Source organism: Trachurus trachurus, assembly GCF_905171665.1.
Source record: "Trachurus trachurus genome assembly, chromosome: 22".
In the NCBI taxonomy this organism is placed as follows: Eukaryota; Metazoa; Chordata; class Actinopteri; order Carangiformes; family Carangidae; genus Trachurus; species Trachurus trachurus.
This window is the reverse complement of record NC_139907.1, coordinates 28476349-28495897: the sequence shown is the minus strand read 5'-3', so window position 1 is coordinate 28495897 and position 19549 is coordinate 28476349. Positions and strand designations below refer to the sequence as shown.

The 19549-nt window shown below is 43.1% G+C and overlaps 1 protein-coding gene across 3 annotated transcripts in view; it reads left to right on the top strand.

The window, feature by feature from the left end:
* The window catches only part of daam2 (dishevelled associated activator of morphogenesis 2), a 123746-nt gene that overhangs the window by 51857 nt on the left and 52340 nt on the right, over positions 1-19549 (top strand). For all 3 annotated transcript variants that reach the window (XM_083998673.1, XM_083998674.1, XM_083998672.1), the window contains exons 3-4: positions 6970-7059; positions 18354-18428. In XM_083998673.1, coding sequence (XP_083854799.1) covers positions 6970-7059; positions 18354-18428 — 165 coding nt within the window. The remainder of the gene's footprint in view (positions 1-6969; positions 7060-18353; positions 18429-19549) is intronic.

Below are 19549 nucleotides of genomic sequence, written 5' to 3'. Positions count from 1 at the left end.
CTGCAAGGGTCTGAACCCAACTATGCAGGGCTAAGCAAAATAAATACTTAAGACAGAACAGAGGATTCATAGGAGCTCATAGGATAGAAAAATGGAGCAGAAGTGAATACAATGGCTCAGGGCAGTGGCATTATTTGTTTGCATACTGCACGGGTGACAAATGAATCCTGTCCACAGTAAAAGGAAAAGCCACTCTGTCAGCCATCTGCAGCCAGTTGAGATGAGAGAAGATATAACGTACAGCACATTTAGCCAAATGCCACAACAGAACCAGGTCTACGAGGCCAACATCTGGCAGCATGGCAGACCTCAGAAAGGTGTGTGTTCTCTCGGCCTGTCTCCCTGTCCTCTACCTATACCCACCCCCCCAAAAAAAGAAAACTTCAGAGCATCATTCTCTCTTTCTCTGTCAGGAAATTTGTGGCCGTTTGAGTCCAGCTGTAATGATGTCAGTGATCCAACTGTCCGGTGTCGCCACAGCACCTTTAACAGCGTCCCCTATACGTATGACTTCCACTCACTGTTTTAATAAAAATGGAAATTATGTTCTCAAAACAGTGACAGTAAATTTGTCCTCTCTCCTTTCAAACCTCGTCATGTGTTTCCAGGAAAGCCGGACTCTTAAAAACATAAATCCTGTCCTAATGCTCCCTCCTCCCGCGTGACTCTCCAGCCGGACGCAAATCAAAAATGTGTTGCATAACAAGAGAGAATGGAAATGTTCCCCACCCTCTGAGCCACTGGTAGTGAGTTTTCTCCAGTTGAACACTCTGGGATGCACCCTCTTTAATTCCTTTTTCCTAATATCCGTCCTTTACATTCGCCCGGTTTCCCATTGCTAACGCACGTGGCCGGCCTCTGTTGTAAAGCCAGGTTTCATCGGCCTGAGCCAAACTGAGTCGTGGGATTGGTCAAGCTGTTTTTGGACACGGGCAGAGGCAGGAGGCAGGAGGCTATAGCAACGGCTACTGACTGACTCATCAAAGAGTGGATTCTATGACTAATCTGAATGCTGCAAAGTGCTGTGAGACCTGTGTGTGTGTGTGTGTGTGTGTGTGTGTGTGTGTGTGTGTGTGTGTGTGTGTGTGTGTGTGTGTGTGTGTGTGTGTGTGGGTGTGGGTGTGGGTGTGGGTGTGGGATTAGTAAAGTGGTGGATAGCGACATTCTTACAAAATCATGAGAAGGAGAAGTTGGATCATTTGTCATTTTTTGGTTATGGTAAATGAGTCAGTGTCAGCCTTCGCCTACTATGGAAAATCTCCAGGAGTAGTTGTGAGGCCAGACCTGAACTGGAGTGCCCCCACCCCACCCCACACACACACACACACACACACACACTGACTCTCGTTTGGGTCAATAATGGCAGCTACAGCTTCCTGTGAGTCCCCTGGAGACCTCATATGACTTCCTGCCATCTTGCCTGTCTTTCCTCTGCCTTCCTGTCTCGACTGCTGTAGTCTGTGTGTGTGTGTGTGTGTGTGTGTGTGTGTGTGTGTGTGTGTGTGTGTGTGTGTGTGTGTGTGTGTGTGTACATAATACAGTGTGAACATGCCACCCCTGCACATGCATGTGAGAGGGTGTCATTCACGGACCACACACATTTCCCATTTAGGTGGAAAAATCTATGACAACATTTTTTTTTTCATTTAATTGGATGATTGGCAGATGAGACCTGTCAATCACACCTGCTCACTCACTGACCCCTCTCTGTTCCTGTAGATTCAGTTTCCTTCACAGTTCAGTGTCAGTTCTGACTGAGTCCTACTCTTTTACATAGTGACCCATAACTGACACAGAGCATTCCCCAGTGTGAAACCAAGACAGTCTGAACCCTCAGTCATTTAGCCACAGACCTGTATATACAGTATATTGAGTTCATAGTGTAAGACACACACACACACACACTCACCGTATATAGGCATACACCCCTTTTCCTTAGTTTTTTCACTCCTCCACTCCTGTTAAAGGAATGGTTCAACATTTTGGCAAATTGGTCTATTGCCATAATCCCTATAGTCATAGCAGTAGGTTTGTTACCTTTAATTGTCGGTGCAAGCTATTTTTAGAACGGTGGAGCAGAGCCGTGAGCTGTTCAGAGCTACGCTACGGAGGCTCATGGGATTTCTTGGTTTCCCTCATAAAACTCATCAAATACACAATCCAACAACTCCACAACGCTCTGGTGGACAAGTTGTGACCTGCACATTCACCACGCTATGAGACAATAACACAACGTTACCAGACAAAGTTGTTTTCGAGGTAAATTCATGCAAAACCGCTGATGCGCGTTGCCTTTAGGGACAGTTTTTCAGCAAGCAGTCTCTGTATTTACCTCTAAAACAACTCTGTCTGGTAATGTTTTATTATCTCATAGTGTGGTGAATGTGCAGGTCACAACTTGTCCACCAGAGCATTGTGGAGTTGTTGGATTGTGTATTTGATGAGGGAAACCAAGAAATCCCATCAGCCTCCGTAGCGTAGCTCTGAGCAGCTCACGGCTCTGCTCCGCCGTTCTAAAAATAGCTTGCACCGACAATTAAAGGTAACAAACCTACTGCTATGACTATAGGGATTATGGCAATGGGCCAATTTGCCAAAATGTTGAACTATCCCTTTAATACTTTCTAACTCTCTGAAAAAATGACCCCATAGCTCATGTGTTCAAGCAGCTTATCACGACCCATTGTCACCATGACAACAAAGGTCCTTCAACCTCAACAACATACTCGCTTATTTCTTTTACCTGTAGCACAAAGTACATATCTACTTCTTTTGTGCCCAAACATAAGCAAACTATGGCACTCAGCCTGTCAGAGCAGAGCCGCAGTCTGAAGAGCTATTTAAGTTTTTCCACACTGCGCTGACTTCACTCCCATGTTTCATTGCGACTCAACCCTTTTTCCATGTGGTGTAGATACATATTTAAATCTCCCACTGACATGTTGTGTCATCTGATTCCTGTTAGGTCATGTAAATGAATTTATGTGGCTATGTAAGCCGTGATCGGTAGCAAATGTGCCAAGATGTCATAATTGATGTCATCCCCGGGGAGGAGGGAGGTGGGTGGGAGGTCGGGGCTGTTACTCATCTTTTCTAAGTTTTACCTAAAAGATCTCAGGTCAAAGCTGAATATTAGCATTTAGAGGAACAATTTAACTTTTTCTGAAATATATTTTCTGTCAGATGGTGAGATACTGTTTAAAATCACAGATGTGGTGGCGTGGATCTACTAAACTGTTGCTTATTTATTTGCCAGAGAGCTACAGCTAATGCCGGAGCACTTGAGAAATTGGTGTTAACAGAGAACAGACAATGAACCAGTGTGGCAGGTTTGTGCATTAAAGGTTCACTGAAAAACATCTTTGAAGGTCCAGTATGTTTTGTCAAAAATTAGATTTTGTCATTTTTGGGTCATTAAAGGTCTGCTACATCATGTGGATAAATATCTTGACTCTTGTTATCTTATTTGAGATATATTTGCGGGCAGTTTTCACAGTAACTCCCAAAAACTGCGGTGAAACAACAAGAGAACGCAGTAACTAGAGTTACCCTTTTTCTTCCTGTGTATAGAATGTTCAACTCGCCCTACTGTACAACAGGCTGCTACCATTTTAGAACCAATGGGAGTTTCCCCTTTCTTGCGTTGTATGGCCAGCTTATATTTTGCCTCAATGCACAAACAGACAGAGGTAACTCTGAAATAAGGGTAAAATGTTAAGTTTGAGTTAAATATTTTTACACAGCTAGACTACTACTCGCAAAAGCAAGGATTTGACCAATTTTCTGAATCCTAAGTTCAATACTTGACTGGACAATAAAAATACTTTAAACTCATTTTTCTCAGAACTGCACTCTGAGGAGTTACCCCTTTCTTCCGTTGTAGGGCAGTATATGTATATATAAAAGAATAATTATAAGGCTACGAAAACCAAACAAATTTTATTTTATAGTGATTATACACTTATACAAATATATTCATTGCTAGTATATTCAGATTTGGCCAATAAACCTTGACATTTACTACACACTGGACCTTTAACTTCACTCATGAGCACCATGGTGTGTCTCTTTAGCTCAATAGCTAAAGTTAAATATGTACCGACTGCAGTTCTCATATTGCCACCATATCTTTCAAATGATCTCAGCACATCTGAGAAGCCCACCAGTCTTGCGAAGCAGGAAATTGAGTGACAGAGAAGGTCAGTCAGTGTGCAGCAGACATGACAGGCAGCTCACGGCGGCGACGCCCCCTTTTTAATTTGAAACATTATTCGATAAGGTAGTTCTGTATGAAATATGAAAGGGAGGCTTCAGAGGACCTAGGTATGTATTACTCCCCAACCACCACCCTGGGGCAGCAGGTGTAACAATATTAGCTTTGGTTTATGTGAATTCCCAACTGGACTGTGGTGGTGCAGGAGGATGGGGGCACATCAAGAGAAGGTTTTACTCTGCAAAGCATAAAGTGGTTTGGTTTTATTTTGGAAGACTGAGAGAGGGAATTTTTGGGGGGGTGGGGGAGGGGGTTACTACGGTCATGAGGAGAGGCCATGTGATGCGGATGTGGTATTGGAGCATAGTTTGAAGGCGGGGGGTGGAGGGTTGATGGTGGAAGAAAATGCTGGGATGTTGCATAACTGGAAAGTGAAAAGTCCTCTGGCTGGCATGACAGGAACATTCCTCCACCCACCCCATGTCCTCATCCTCCATTTCATATCTCTTTTTTCCCTTTTCTCTGATTCAAATACAAACTGTTGCCTCTTCTACTAATAACCACATGTAGTCCACATTTCTAACTCTCAGATGCAGAGGCCTGTAGTTCAGGCTGCATTATAACTTCCAGATTTTACACTTGACCTGAGTTTATATGTGTGGATCCATCATGAAATATATTTGTGATTTTTTTTTTTTTAAGAACCAAAACCATTTCAGAATAGTTTTACATGTCTTCACTCAGGCCTCGCTCCAGACCTCTAGGAATGAGTCAGTCAGCCAATCAGAAGAGAGGAGGCTCTGAGCCCATCTTCTAATTTGCAGCAGGCTTTGTTGTGACATCACAAAGTTACAGAAGTCCTGATGGCTCAGTTTAAGGCTCGGTTTCTGAATACAGGCTGTGTTCATTTCTCTGTGGACTGAGGTGAAGTCTGACACTTTCACAGTGCCAATATAAAATGTAGATGTGCTGATCATCAAAAAAGTTTGTAAGCAAGCTCTTTAAAAAAGAAAATGTGCAATGTTATCTTACCTACTCCTTAAACTGCAGAATGCACGTCACAGACGCCTAAATCCTCATTTCATTGCTCACGTATATTGCACTCTCACATAACACCCCACTATATGAGACCTTAAATCGAGAGGCTTTAGGAGTAGCAGGGGGGGAAATGGAGAGAACACAATGGAGCATAGAGATCAGCTACCGGGCTCAAGTCCCATGTGGTTCAAATCCAGGGCTCTCATTCTCCCTGATTGCCCCAGCAGCTCCCAGTATCAGCTCTTCCAAACAGCAGCAGTTTAGATGGCAACCAGGCGACAGGCCAGAGATGAGCTAGCTTCTAGGCCCGCGCCTCTAAGCTGGAGGATGTGGAGAAAGGATTGTGGTCCGAGCCAAAGCTGAAATCTGTAAAGATTGAAGTACGGAGAGTCAGAGGGTTGATGTTCAGCTGGCTCGCCACGGCTGCTTTCCTGTTTGACAGCCAAGACCGTACAGTCCCAGAAAACAGCAGTGTGCGTGTATTGTAGCGGACCGGTGTGGACCCCCTCTGGGTGGGAGTCTGAGTGTAAAGCTGCTGCTGCTGCTTGAAAGGACTGGGTGAGAGATGATGTCATTCTTCATAGTGTCGGAAGCTTGGAATGCGGGCCACCTCGGCCCACCCCGTCCAGCTGAATGGATGAAAACAAATCCTGTGAATCTACTGGCCCGGCTTTAAGGGGCCCCACCTCTGGCACCGGTAGCCATCTTCACTCTGGGGGGCCCTCGGGGGGCCCCTGCACTTCTGGCTGACGTCATGGTAGCAAAACCATTATGATGAGATTAGTGTGAGCTTTTACACAAAGCCGTGGCACCATAGCATCTCAACCTCTCTTCTTTTTTTTTTGTGCTTATCCATTTCCAGGACCACATAGCTCCCTTTCTCCGCTTCATTCAACACCTTCCTCTTTCTCCAGCAGTACATCCTTCTTTCTTCAACTCTGATTTATCCATCTCTCTTTTCCCAAGTCTTTACTTTTCCTCGCTGGCACACAGAGACCCATTTCCTGGGTTCATATGCATTTCAAAAGGCGCAGGAGGCTCCTTGTACCAAGCTGAAGAATTGAGAAGAGCAGCAGGGTGAATATCAAAACACTGCTCTGTAGTCTGCAGAGATCAGCTCTCAGTTACTTAGCAGGGAGGCAGGACAATCACATGGCACAGTGTAAACTTTACTCAATGATCTGTAGCCAAGTTTTTCATCATCCGTTTATTGTAATTAATAAAAATAATATAAATAAATAATAATAATTTTATTTATATAGCGCCTTTCATACATGAAATGCATCTCAAGGTGCTTTAAACAAATCATCAAACAATTAAAAACAATATTAATCAACAATCAGGCAGTAAAAATACACAGTGACAATAAAACAATGGCAGTGATAAAACAAAAACAATCATACGAATAAAATTAGGCCAAGTTAAAAACAAATCAATTTGAGGAAAAAATAAAAAGATAAAAGATACCATACTCAGATCCCTAATTATATGCTCTATTAAAAAGGAATGTTTTAAGTCGATTTTTGAAAATAGAGAGAGTATCTGCCCCACAAATTTGAATTGGAAGTTGATTCCAGAGAAGTGGGGCCCGATAGCAAAAAGCCCTGCCTCCCATACTACTTTTTAATACTCTAGGCACAGCCAGCAAGCCTGCAATACACTGAATGTGTGGTTTAAAATGAATGTGTTGTCATGAACCTCTGTTGTTGTCATCGCAGGATGAACTGGACCTGACGGATAAGAACAGGGAGGCCATGTTCGCTCTGCCCGACGAGAAGAAATGGCAAATCTACTGCAGCAAGAAGAAGGTGAGTGCCCCCCCCCCCCCCCCCCCCAAAACTTTATCATCCATCAGCTCCGGTCTGTGGCTGGCCCGTCTGCTGACAGGCTGCCTGGAGCCACAGTTTAAGGCTGAACTGTCAGCAGTGAATGGAAGTGAAGGGCCGCCTCTTACCAGAACCCTCTCAGCCACACAGTCTGCCCCGTCTCCACGTCTTCTCCTTTCTGCATCGATGTAAACACATCCACACACATACTGTATATGACACCGGCTACATACCGCATCATATTTTCTGCATGCTGTAATATGTGGGGTGTTGTACGTGCACATACAAACAACACAAGGCGCACAAACAGCTCTTCTTTCAAGGCCGTCAATTTCCAAATCTTCCTCCCCACGTCGGAGAAAGCAATTTCCTCATGCTGCTTAAGAATTGTCAACATACCATGGGAGCACTAGAACATTCTGGTTAGTCCTCTCTTTCACCCCTCTCCCCTCGCCAAAATATCTCCCGTTCCCTTCGTACCCTTCAGCGTGTCTCTCCACAACAACTCTGGTCTCACTTTGTGGTCAAGTATCCACCAGGAAATGACATTGTGCTCGGTGAAAAAGGGGGAATTCAGCCCACCTCTCTCGCTCATAGCAAATTGAATAAATAGTCATAAACCCTCCCCTGTGTCTCTTTGCTAATTTGTTTGTTGGCTGAGGGTTTGGTGTTGGAAGCAGGGCGAGCCTCAGTCCCCTCCTTCCACTTTCCAAGGCATGCAGCCTCAGCATAGCTGATGTGATATGCTCTGACAACCTTTTTAAATAGTAGGAGTAAACACACACCGCTTTGTGTGTGTATGTGCGCACCTGCATGTGTAAAAGTTTGTACTTGCATCCAGGCCAGTATTGAGTTACTAGGAAAAAGAAGAGCAGTGGAATTGTGGTGTGTTTAGAGGGATGTCAAGGCGAGGATGGAAGCTGGAGCACCACAACAGTTTACAATGAAACGGAATATGTGGAAAAATAATACAGGAGGGAGATATAATCTTTGTTTTAATACATAACGATAACTGTAGGACTTGAATACATCGCAGGGTATCAAAGGGGAGATTGAATTGTTGGCAGAATGTACATTAGCACATGTCAACCCACATAAAAGACGGGGAGTTCGGTAATACTCCAGTATCAGTTATTGAATATCTCACTGGAGCGACCGCAGATGTTTATAAGGACTCTTTGTGCTGTAGCAGAAGGTAGCGGAAACAAAAGTTTGGCAGCGGTCTGGGTATATTGGAAGTGGAATGGTTTGCAGTGTGCACCTAAGCCGGGTTCAGAAGTAGGATATATTAGTTTGTCGTTCCTCCCTCATCTCTCCCAGTCAGAAATCATTTCCTCTAAGACTAAGGTGAAAAAAGAAGAAGAAAAAAAAAAAGAACAGCCGTGTGTCTCGGCCAGGAAATGGAGAGCAAAACTGGGGTAACAGTGCACAACGGAAAGCCGGAGGAAAAACCAAACAAACCCCTCATTCATGGATAAAGGCGGCGTAATGGAGAATGAGGAGGGGAAAAAAACAACAACTGGCTTGCAATATGGGATAATAACCTGCATGTCTGTGTGTGAATATGCTAACAGGAAGGCATGATTACTGTCCGCACGTGCAATTACCCACACACTCCAAGAACTTAGGAAAACACACAGGTTATTCAGACACAACACACACACAAACACACACATGCAGCACACAATACTCGCCCTGTGCTCCTGAGAAATACAGCATGACAGTGATTTGTACGGGGAGCAGTGGACAGCAGAACTTCCCTCCGTCGTTCCTGTCGGCAGCGAACACTGCTTCCCTTCTGTCCTCTGTCCTCTGTCGTCCAGCCGAGACGCTGCTGCTGCTGCTGCTGCTGCTGCTGCTGCTGCTGCTGCTGCTGCTGCTGCTGCTGCTGCTGCTGCTGCTGCTGCTGCTGCTGCTGCTGCTGCTGTTGTGGTTAGATAACACTCGGTGGGGGACGTTGAGGACATGACAAATGGGACAGACTAACTTTGTTCACCTGTAACACAAACTGGTCAACAACACAGTCTCTTCAGACTGCTCGACCGCAACCAAGTTTCAATTCACGTCTTTGTGATGTTTTACCACATACACTGACATCAGAGGTGTTGCCAGGACAACATCTTCCGGTGGGCGTTTAGATTATTTGGGTGGACAACAACAAAAATGGTTTGGGGGGAAGAAATGCAGCAGTTTGGAGATAATGTAGAGGAGCACTCCCAAAGTGGCCAATAGGAAAGCAGTGCATTTTTTAATGACCAATGACAAAACGATGGAAAACTATGAACGCTCAAAAAAAAAGTCAAAGTTTTCATTTCAGATGATTCTTCTGGATGGGCAATGCCCACCCCAGCCCTCCTGTAGACACGCCCCTGACTGACATAAATTGAGTCCTTCTTTGTGGGATGATAAGCTAATAAATTCACTTTGATACCCTTATTCACAAATTGACATTTCAAATACAGAACATTTTCGCTGCAACCATAAAGATGTGTTCAGTTGGTCTTCTCCAGCTAGTCTCCTGTTTGTTTGTTTTTGGAGAAGCAGTGTGCAGTGATTTTCTCTCTGTGAGTTAATAACTCCATCATCACTAAGACAGTAGCGTTCCATTTGATTCAGTGGACATCATGCAAGAACCACTCATATGAACAGATTTGTTTTAACAGTAAGTGACACCTGCTTCATATTAGAGAATATGTAGTGTATATAAAGAAAATTCACTAATGGTCCGTGATTGCTGTAGGACAAAAAATAATCTGCCCTTTTTCACGTTCTATCTAGAGTTTGAGCGGCTTAATCTGAATGAATTTGGAGTTAAATATTTTAAAATATACTAACATTGATTCAATTAAAAGATATCTGTAACAAACCTAATGCAAAGTCAATATTCTACTCACCATATCATAATGTTCTTACCAATTTGCTGAGCGACATTTTAGAATTTAGCATTTTTATCAGCCTCTGTTATCACAGGGGCTCATAGCTGACAGCTGCCTCTGGGTCTTCATATAGTTCACTGTCCAGTGTCGTCCTCCCTTAGGATTGTGGGGTTTATTACAACATCTGCAATATCTGCTGCTTCACCTTTGACACACAACTCTGTGGTTTGTGCACACAGAAGCTCTCAGCAGTGAGGTAAATTACTTACAACTTACAAATAGCCAGTCACATGGTGCTGCCAGAGCGGAGACAGGGAGGAACAGATGCATCACAACCAGAGTCACACTTTTGAGAAATCTTAATTGTCAATGATAATGGTCAATTCAAGCATAAAAATCACAGGAATTTAAATGTGAAATGCTGGATATTGGATCCAATTATTAAACCAGGCAAGTAATGGTCTAAACATTCATCTGGTTCTCAAAATGGGCTTTGGGGACCCCCAGGAATCCCTGGGGGAGTTTCAATAATTACATCCATAAGCAACACAATAACAGGAAAGCTATGGATGGTAAAGGCATTGATTTACAGCTTTATATGGCAGTTTTGTTGGTATCAATGATCAAGCCCCATGCCCATGCTCCTTCCCACAAACAGGGAGCATTTCCCAGTCTGAAAGGAGCAATTTAACTTTAGTTTGTGTCGTTGAGACGTTCTTAGAAACAAACCCCACGGAGGGAAACAGCAGCCAGATGTGATGTAAGGGAATTAGTTGAACTCTGGAGTCTGGACCATGACTGACGAGAAAATCTTGTTGAGGTCTTCAGACTATACATAAACTAACTGCACTGTATCTGCACTTCTGATCTCTGCCACCCAGCCGGCCACAGCCAGGGGTGTTTGGTGTGTGTGTGTGTGTGTGTGCAGGAAAAAAGACTGAAACAGGACTTAATTCTTGGTGAGCGTGAGAACAAAGTGACAGTTGTATACAGGCACAGCAAGAAACTGAAATGGAGATGGCATGAGCAAATCTTTTTATGAGTCTGTTGCCTTCCTCTGTGTGTGTGTGTGTGTGTGTGTGTGTGTGTGTTGTTTTTGCAGGCATGACTCGCGTCCAGCAGCCCCCAGGTAAAGAACACGATGTAACATCCAATAACTCCTGATAATCGTTCAGCGCTGGGAGCCAAACAGGGTCTCCTGACTCACATTAGAAGCGGTCCACTGACCACACACACACACACGCACACACCCACAGTGTTTTCAGCCCATGATCAGACAATATGGCCCTTCATTAGTGTAAATACAAAAATAGCACAGATTTGAACATTTCCCCCAAAAGAGGATTTTCTGTATCCGTTTCACTGATTGAGATCATTCAACCTCACATTATCTTCATCTCAGCTGCTGCCAGTGGAATATTATGGCTTAACATACAGGTACTATGTGCCCCCCCTCCCCCCCACCACACTGCATTGCCCTCTATAAAGTGGCAGAAGCATATGTCTTGTGTTATTAGCCACATGTGCATTATCCCCATCACTTAAACTAATGTGACCCAGGGCAAAGGAGTCCAGCTCCAGCATGTGCTGAAACGTGTGTAATGTTAGCTACCTGCAAGACATGGCAAGCATTACATAATCTCCCAGAATTCAATATCCTGTCCATTTCCTGTCTCTCTAGGTGAGACTTTATATCCCAGCTTCCATAGATAAATATTCCCTGCCGAGGGATTGGCTCTTTTGGAATGTCATACAGTCTCCCTGGTTGCACAAACGGGAATATACTGTATGTGGTGACAGCTGCAGATATGGAGAATATGGGGGAAATATTGACTGAAATGACAGCTAATGTACCTCAATGTCTGACTGTAACAAAGCTCTGTTGTATTTGCCGGACTTTCTATTGTACTGCATAGACGAAGGTTTGAAGGATGCACGTTGAATATATTACAGCATTAAAACATTGGTTTCTGGACTAATAACATGTAAGAGAGTCAGATGGGATTCATTTATGGCTTTATGGCTAATGTACATCTGACATTGTTAAAGTTTCATTTGTCAGTCTGTTCAGAAATATTTAGTTATCTTCAGTACTGTGCAAAGTGTGAGTGACTTCAGATCCCCATCCATCATGCAACACCATCAGGGAGACTTGTAATTGGTCCCCTACTGATTCCTGATCTCAATGTGACATTGTGAGTCACACTGTTTCCAAGATGAATGGACCACCTGCCAAGTGCACTTTGTATGACATTAATGAGGAAACAAAAACTATTTGTGGGATTAGTTTTGAAAGCTTTCAAAAATGTTTTTACTCTTTCACAATACTGTGCAGAACTTTGCCTCTGAAATAATTTAATCGACTGCAAATAATGACATCAGTTCTACCATTTTTAGTTCATGAAATATCTATGTTGTGTTTGACCCCAATAGTCCAAAACAAAAAGTAATACTACAGCAAAGAAATCAAGAAGGGTTTGTCGGCCATGATATATAAGAGTTATTAATGCAGCTATCAAATTAACTGTTAATCATTTCTTGTTGATCAGCAAGTTGGTTAATACATCATGATGGTTTCTCTATAGGGAGTAGGAGAATGCCTTTTCTTGGTTTGATCCGTAAATGAAAACCTTTAAATTATTTAAAGCAACAATATGTAGTTTTTCAACCTGTTTCGAAAGTCATTGAAGGACTGGTGGAACAGTCAACAAATTCACGCAGGCTATTGTGCTTCTCCGGGCATACAGCATACAGTCCTTAGGACACAGGTAGCAGACAGTTGCCCTTCTCAACCAGGGTACTAAATCTTACATTGTGTTGCTTTAAAGCCGCTAATTTTAAGTTTAGCTTTAGCCAGTATTAGCATCTCTGTTTACTTACCTGCCTAGAGGAAAATGCAAGTTTAGCAACAAGCTTCATTCTTTTACTCACCAAGAGTTATCTCCAACTGTGCAAGGCAAAACCAATGGCAATTCTTGTCTCACCATCCCCAGGTCCTGGCAAGAAAACAAGTTCAGCAGCAGAGAAAACTTAAAGTTAGCCCATTTAAACACTGACAACACCAAAAGTTTGTACTTTTGTCCGATACAATTCCTCCTCATTTGTTTGTAGCCGTCTCCTTTGTTCATGAAGATGTATTTGAACATAGTGTATTTCATCCTGTTGTGCTACTTGCCGGTGCTGTTGTGTGTTGGATGGGTTTTGAGAGCCATCCAACGCAGCCAGGGTCCCTCTGGGCCTCGCTGAGCACATGGAATCATGGGAGCGTTAGACGCCTGATGAGAAACTCCAATTGCCAGAGAAACTGGAGACCTCGTGGAAATATGTCACTGGGAGCCAATGTATAGATTCAGACCCCAGAACAGTGGAACTGCACTTGAAGCAGCGTTGGGGTTAAGCTGTGGGACGTGAGCAGGGATCTGGAATCAGTAGGCTACAGCAGCTAGTAGCGGAGCATTGTTACCTTCTACCCTCCTCAAATTAAAATGTAGTTTTACAGTGAAAAAAAAAGGTAGAAATCTCCAATGGTGCTTCAAAGTGTTTAAGGTAACTGTAGCCAAAGGAGCACTGAAGCTTTCTACCCCTGGTTCCCCCTTAAAACCAGGACTTGAAATGTACTCTGCCTGCGTGTAGGACTTTTATAGCCTGTGAGCTCAATTATCATTGTCAGTGAAACTTTTCAGGAGGTTTAAAATCTTTGACACAGGCTTGTTACTTGACAGCAGGGGAGCCCAAATATGTAATTTCATCCACTCTTCCAACAGGTGCCCCTGCAAACGCCAATAGCCTGCCAAACACACAGAGAAATATTCCTGAACTCTGGCTTCAGCCAGGTATTTGGGCCTTCACAGAAACAATATACCCCTCAACAGATGTTCGTAACAAGAGGAGCAGCTTAAAGAAATATAGCTGATACACTGTTGGGGATTCCTGTCCTCCTTTGCTGCAACCCAGACTGTAAATCATATTTAATGTCACCAGACATGAGGAATGTACAGTGTGGTGTAAGTGTGTAATTGATGTAATAGAATGATGGGCTTGACCTTAAACTGTCGCAGTAGTGCACGCGACTGGAATGTTTTCACCCAGAGAGGACGTGAAGTGGAGGAGCTCTCTACCTTCAGCTCTTTCATTCAACTGTGCACACATGTACACAAACATAAACTCCTGATTCACATCCGACATCTACTGTTTTGCACTTTTCGTCCCTGACAGGCTCCACTGTATGGAACCTGGCTCCCTATCAGGATATTTTAAAGGGATAGTTCACCCAAAATTCAAATTTCACTCATACTCACCCTCATGTCGACTAAGGGCTATTTTCAGAGTCCTCCGTGCCTTCTCTGAGTTACGGGGGGGTCTGCGCAGCAGTATTTGTCCATATAATGGTTGTCAATGGATACCAACTTTCTTCGTCCAAAAAGACACACCAAAAAACATCCAAATACCTCCATAGTGCTCGTCTGTAATGTCCCTCTTGTATTGAAGCCCCGACATGAGAAATTGTTCCGAAAAAAATTAAATAAGTCTATATTTAAGCTTGTTTCTAGCTGAAGCTCCCAGTGTCTCGGTTCACTGCTCTTCCTGTGTCCCCGGCGGAACAATTTCTCATGTTGGGGCTTCAATACCAGAGGGACATTACAGACGAGCAGTATGGAGGTATTTGGATGTTTTTTGGTGTGTCTTTTTGGACGAAAAAAGTTGGTATCCATTGACAACCATTATATGGACAAATACTGCTGCGCAGACCCCCCCGTAACTCAGAGAAGGCACGGAGGACTCTGAAAATTCTTACAGCTCTTAGTCGACATACAGTCGAGTAGATAATGAGTGAAATTTGAATTTTGGGTGAACTATCCCTTTAATACCAGTCATCAACTGTGAAAGGTTTGATCAAGCGAGCGGTGCACGAGAACAAACTTATCGTCACGTCAGCGCTTGGAAATTCCATTTAAAAGGCAGATATTCAGGAAGTGTGTACACTGATATGACTAGGACCCTCCAAACAAACCTTATGTTGTAATCATTTTTTTATTTGACTCAAAACAAGACGATAATTACAGTACTTAACTCCAGCTCATAAACTGCCAGGGTAAATGTTGCATTGGGCTCGACATGTTTTCGAGGGCGTGTCGACGACGGCTGTAATTTTGCAAAAGGGCCAAAGAGAGGCAGTTAAGTTGTTAATCTCAGCGTCAGGATCTGTCTGGCATGGCGTGCTGAGCGTGTCAGCAGTATAGTGGAAAACACAAGCTGAGCAGCACACTGAGCTCTATTGTTTATCTTTTAGTTTAGCCATTTAGCTTGAGCCGAAATTTTGGCCCAAAGTGCTGCAGATAAGAAACAATGGTCAATCGGAGGACTGAAAGCCACGCTGACCAAGGCCGAAGCTCCTTGAGTGTGTGTGTGTGTGTGTGTGTGATTGTTAAAGGACTGGGTTTGCTCTCTCTGGAGCTCGCTTTAATGTGTGAAGTTCATTAGGTTACCAGAGATAATGAGAGGATTTTATGTCAGGGGACAATATGTTCCGACTGGTCCCAGAGCAGAGCTTGTCTGGTTCAATTAGCAGAGAGGGGGTCGTTTGCGTTTTTCTGTCTCGTGTCCCCATGTAAATATTGAAGCAGCATTACAGTAGAAAAGGGATTTGGTGGCATAAAATATTGATTTTCTATTTCCAGAAGGAACAAAGAGTGATTTCATGAGCTCTTCCTGCAGAATGGATGCTCTGAGTGTAACTTAAGTAGATAAAGTACTTTCTACAGTATCAAAGAGCTTCAGTTGCTGCTGATGACTGCATCACACAGTCATGTATAAATAATCTTATCTAGTAGGCTATGCTTATTATTCTAAGATTAGTACTGCATGTTGTGTTTCTTTTCTAGTGCTCTCACAGCTAACTGCTTTGTGTATGGCTTTAGTAGTTTTACTATAGGGATGAGATGTGAACATTTCAAATGTTTCTTATCTTTGATAATCAATCACTACTCAATACAGTACATGACATAAACAAGTCAGCCATAGTTCTGTGTTACCACCATTTAGGGCTGACTGACTACTCATATTTTCATCATCATCGTGATATGAACACGCACGATAAACACATCACATCACAAAGAGGTTGCCTAAAATGTGATGAATAAGGAGAGGAAGCAGAATTAAATAAATGCTCTGTTAAATGGATAATTCATGTGCAATTTGTTCAATAAAAATATGCTCAAAACATTTTTTCTTTTATTCTTATCAGTGTTTCAGTATTCAGTAAGTATTAGCAGGGTAGCTACCTTTTCAAGCAAAACTCAGGAACTTTAAGTTAATATGCATTTGCTTATCTATCTATCTATCTATCTATCTATCTATCTATCTATCTATCTATCTATCTATCTATCTATCTATCTATCTATCTATCTATCTATCTATCTATCTATCTATCTATCTATCTATAAGTTGTATCATCATCGTAGTATTGAACATTTTGCTCATATTATGCAGGCCTACCACCATATTTTAAAACATTTCAAAAAGACCAGAAACAGAAAATTATTCAAATGAGGATAGCTTTATTCAAATTCTGACTGTAATCAAATACTGTCCGTGAGAGGAGGAGAAGGACTGAAGAGCAGCTGTCACCAGGCTGATGGAGCTTCCAATGCAGCACAGCCTTGTTCTAGGTTTGGACCTACTCTTGCTGAATTAGAAGTTCTATTTTGGAGATATGTTGAGATTTAGGTCACACTGAAAGCAAATAATTCCTCTCGTACCTTACAAAACTATCCTGGCATACTGTAACTTTCCACCCCTCACTGACATGCACACAGTAACAAGAACAAGAAGAGCGCTCCACCACGGCTCTGGGCCTAAACAAGACCAGATGTGAGCTGGGGACTCGCTCTCTCTATTCCCCTGTGCCTTGGTTGCTCGTGGCATCACGCTTCCTCGGATTGGTCGGGACAAATTGATCTCAGGCAGGGCTGTTTGAAAACTATTGTGGAGTGCACTTTGTTCCTCAAGGCACCTCTGTCTTTCTTTTTCTCTCTTTCTTCATGTAATAAAAGTTAAGACAAGTGAACAGGCTGAGATGCTGTGACCCAGTTGTTAAGGACCAGACTGCCTGATCCGTTTAGTCCTCATGTGGCTGCTGAGGTACGGAGTGAAGATAGACACGAGGATGAACCGAGGGAAGTGAATTAGCTTGAGAGTAAAGTAAATAAATCTCCAGTATGGAATAACTTGTGAAACAACAGGAGTGGAGAGCGACAGCAGCCTGCGGAGGCTGAGGTCTTCATTACAATCCAGAAGCGCAAGTTGGACATAATGAACAACATGAAAAACAGACAGCGTTGGAAACGGAAAGGCACGGTCACCTGGAGACCATAAATGTCAGCAGCTGGCTCCATTACGTTTCGATGTTTCTGGTGCACAAGAAGTTTTGGCCTGTTGCTGCCGTCAGTGGAAAAGGCCACAGGGTTACCAGAGACATAAATATTCACAGCAGATTCCACTGAAATCCCCACTTCAGTTGTTTTAGATATCTTGTCATGGACTCAGTTGAGACTCTGTATCACTATTTACTTCAAATAGCATTGAAGTTGGCAGAATGGGGATGTTGTTGTTGTAAGTAGCAACACAGAAATGTGCAGACTTTCTGTACTGCAAACTTTTTCCTCACATTTCTTTTTTGCAGGTACTGCAGAAACCATTTGTTAAAATAACTTCATTTCCACAGATGTGATACAAACTTGTTAGAATTGATGAGATTCAGTTAAAGGAGACATACTCTGCCCCTTTTCCACAAATTAAAATAGTTCCCAGGTGTCTTAAAGACATGTCTGTGACATGCTTTGGTCAAAATCCCCCAAGGATCAAACATCACAGCTCTTTTCATCCTCTCTAAACAGCCCTGTTCAGAACGGCTGCTTTCAGTGTCTGTCCCTTTAAATGCTAATGAACCACTGCTAGCCCCGCCCCTTCTACTGCTACCAGGTAGGGGTGGGATTATGCAAATGTGAAAACTAGTTACATCATTGCCAGACAACCGAGGGAACAGCTCGTAAAACCACATCGGTTTCAACCTAAGGAGCCTGAAAATTACAGATTTATCTGTCAATTCTCACATTTTGGGGGCTCGAAGGCAAGATAAACACCTAAATATAAGTTATATTTCCATAATATGTCCCTTTAAAGTAGGCAGAATGGGATGTTGTCTTTCTACATTTATGAAAAGTAGCAACACAGAAAGATCTTCTGCACTGCAAACTTTTTCAGATTTCTTTTGCAGATCCTGCAGAAACCACTTGTTAAAATAACTCAATTTCCACAGGTGTGATACAAACTTGTTAGAATTGTTGTGATTCAGTTAATGCTGCTGTGTCTGATCCAGTCTGTGTTTGTGTCCACGCACAGGAGCAAGAGGATCCCAACAAGCTGGCCACCAGCTGGCCCGACTACTACATCGACCGCATCAACTCCATGGCTGCTGTAAGTCCCACTCTGTCCTCACATTACTCCTGTCTGCTGCAACACAACAACCCAACATCTCACTCCACTTCTTCTGACCACGGCTCCTCGGAGGTCACTGTTCAGTCATCCCCTCTCTCTTGGCTTGTGTTTTATCATCTCCCTGCTGACTGCTTGTAATATGTGCAAGACCACATTCCTTAGCTGTGACCCCAGCATTCACACACACTGTGATGACAAACAGGCCATTTAGACTCTCAGCAGTTCAGTCAGTGGGAATGACTGTCAAACACACGGACTGAAGCCAAGATGGCAGTATTCATTATTTCTAGCCTGAATGGCTGGCAATGGGAAACAACATGATACTGTTACAAACTGTTTTCTGCCATGATCTGAGTATCATTTTATTTCATCACTGCTGGTATGTGAATTGTATATGTGTCTTCTATTATTCGCTTGTTCATTTGGCTTCTGCCTTGTGCCAGTAACTTCTCAACCTGAGTCCTTATGAGGGTGAGCAAATATTTGGAGATCATAAAACATGACATTTTAGGAGCTGCTCTTAGAGGATGACATGTAAGCTTGAAATTCAGCGACTAGCAGGTTATTGGTGGAGACAGTCTCGCAGCTCTAGCAAAAGCCCCTCATATCAGTTACAGAGCCAAAGGAGACCAGAGCTTATTATATTTACTAGTCTTTCCAGGCCATTGATCAGATAAACTGTTCAACCATAACTTAAACAGACCACCTTAAACGTAGAGCCAAAACCTAATGACATTTAATATGTGTTTATTGCCATTTTGTTTGCTTTTCTGGCAAACACGTCTGTGTTAACAATCCATGTGGAGGGCTGCTATTTTTACAGCTGTTTTTGTTTACTGCCTCGGCTCAGGGGGACGAGAACGAGCTGCTTCTGAACGCTGCCTGCGCCCATACCTGGGCTCAGAGCTGAAGTCTGGAGAAGCTATTTTTTCTGACATTTTCTTAAAGGGCAGATAGTGCATACACACAGACATAGGAGCACACATACACACAGTATTTCAAGGGAGAGAGCTGATTTGTGAGTTGACAAGGATTTTAAATCCAGCAGGGCTGCAGTGGTGCCTCTGCTCCATAAGACGTCAGACACACTGTCAGACTCT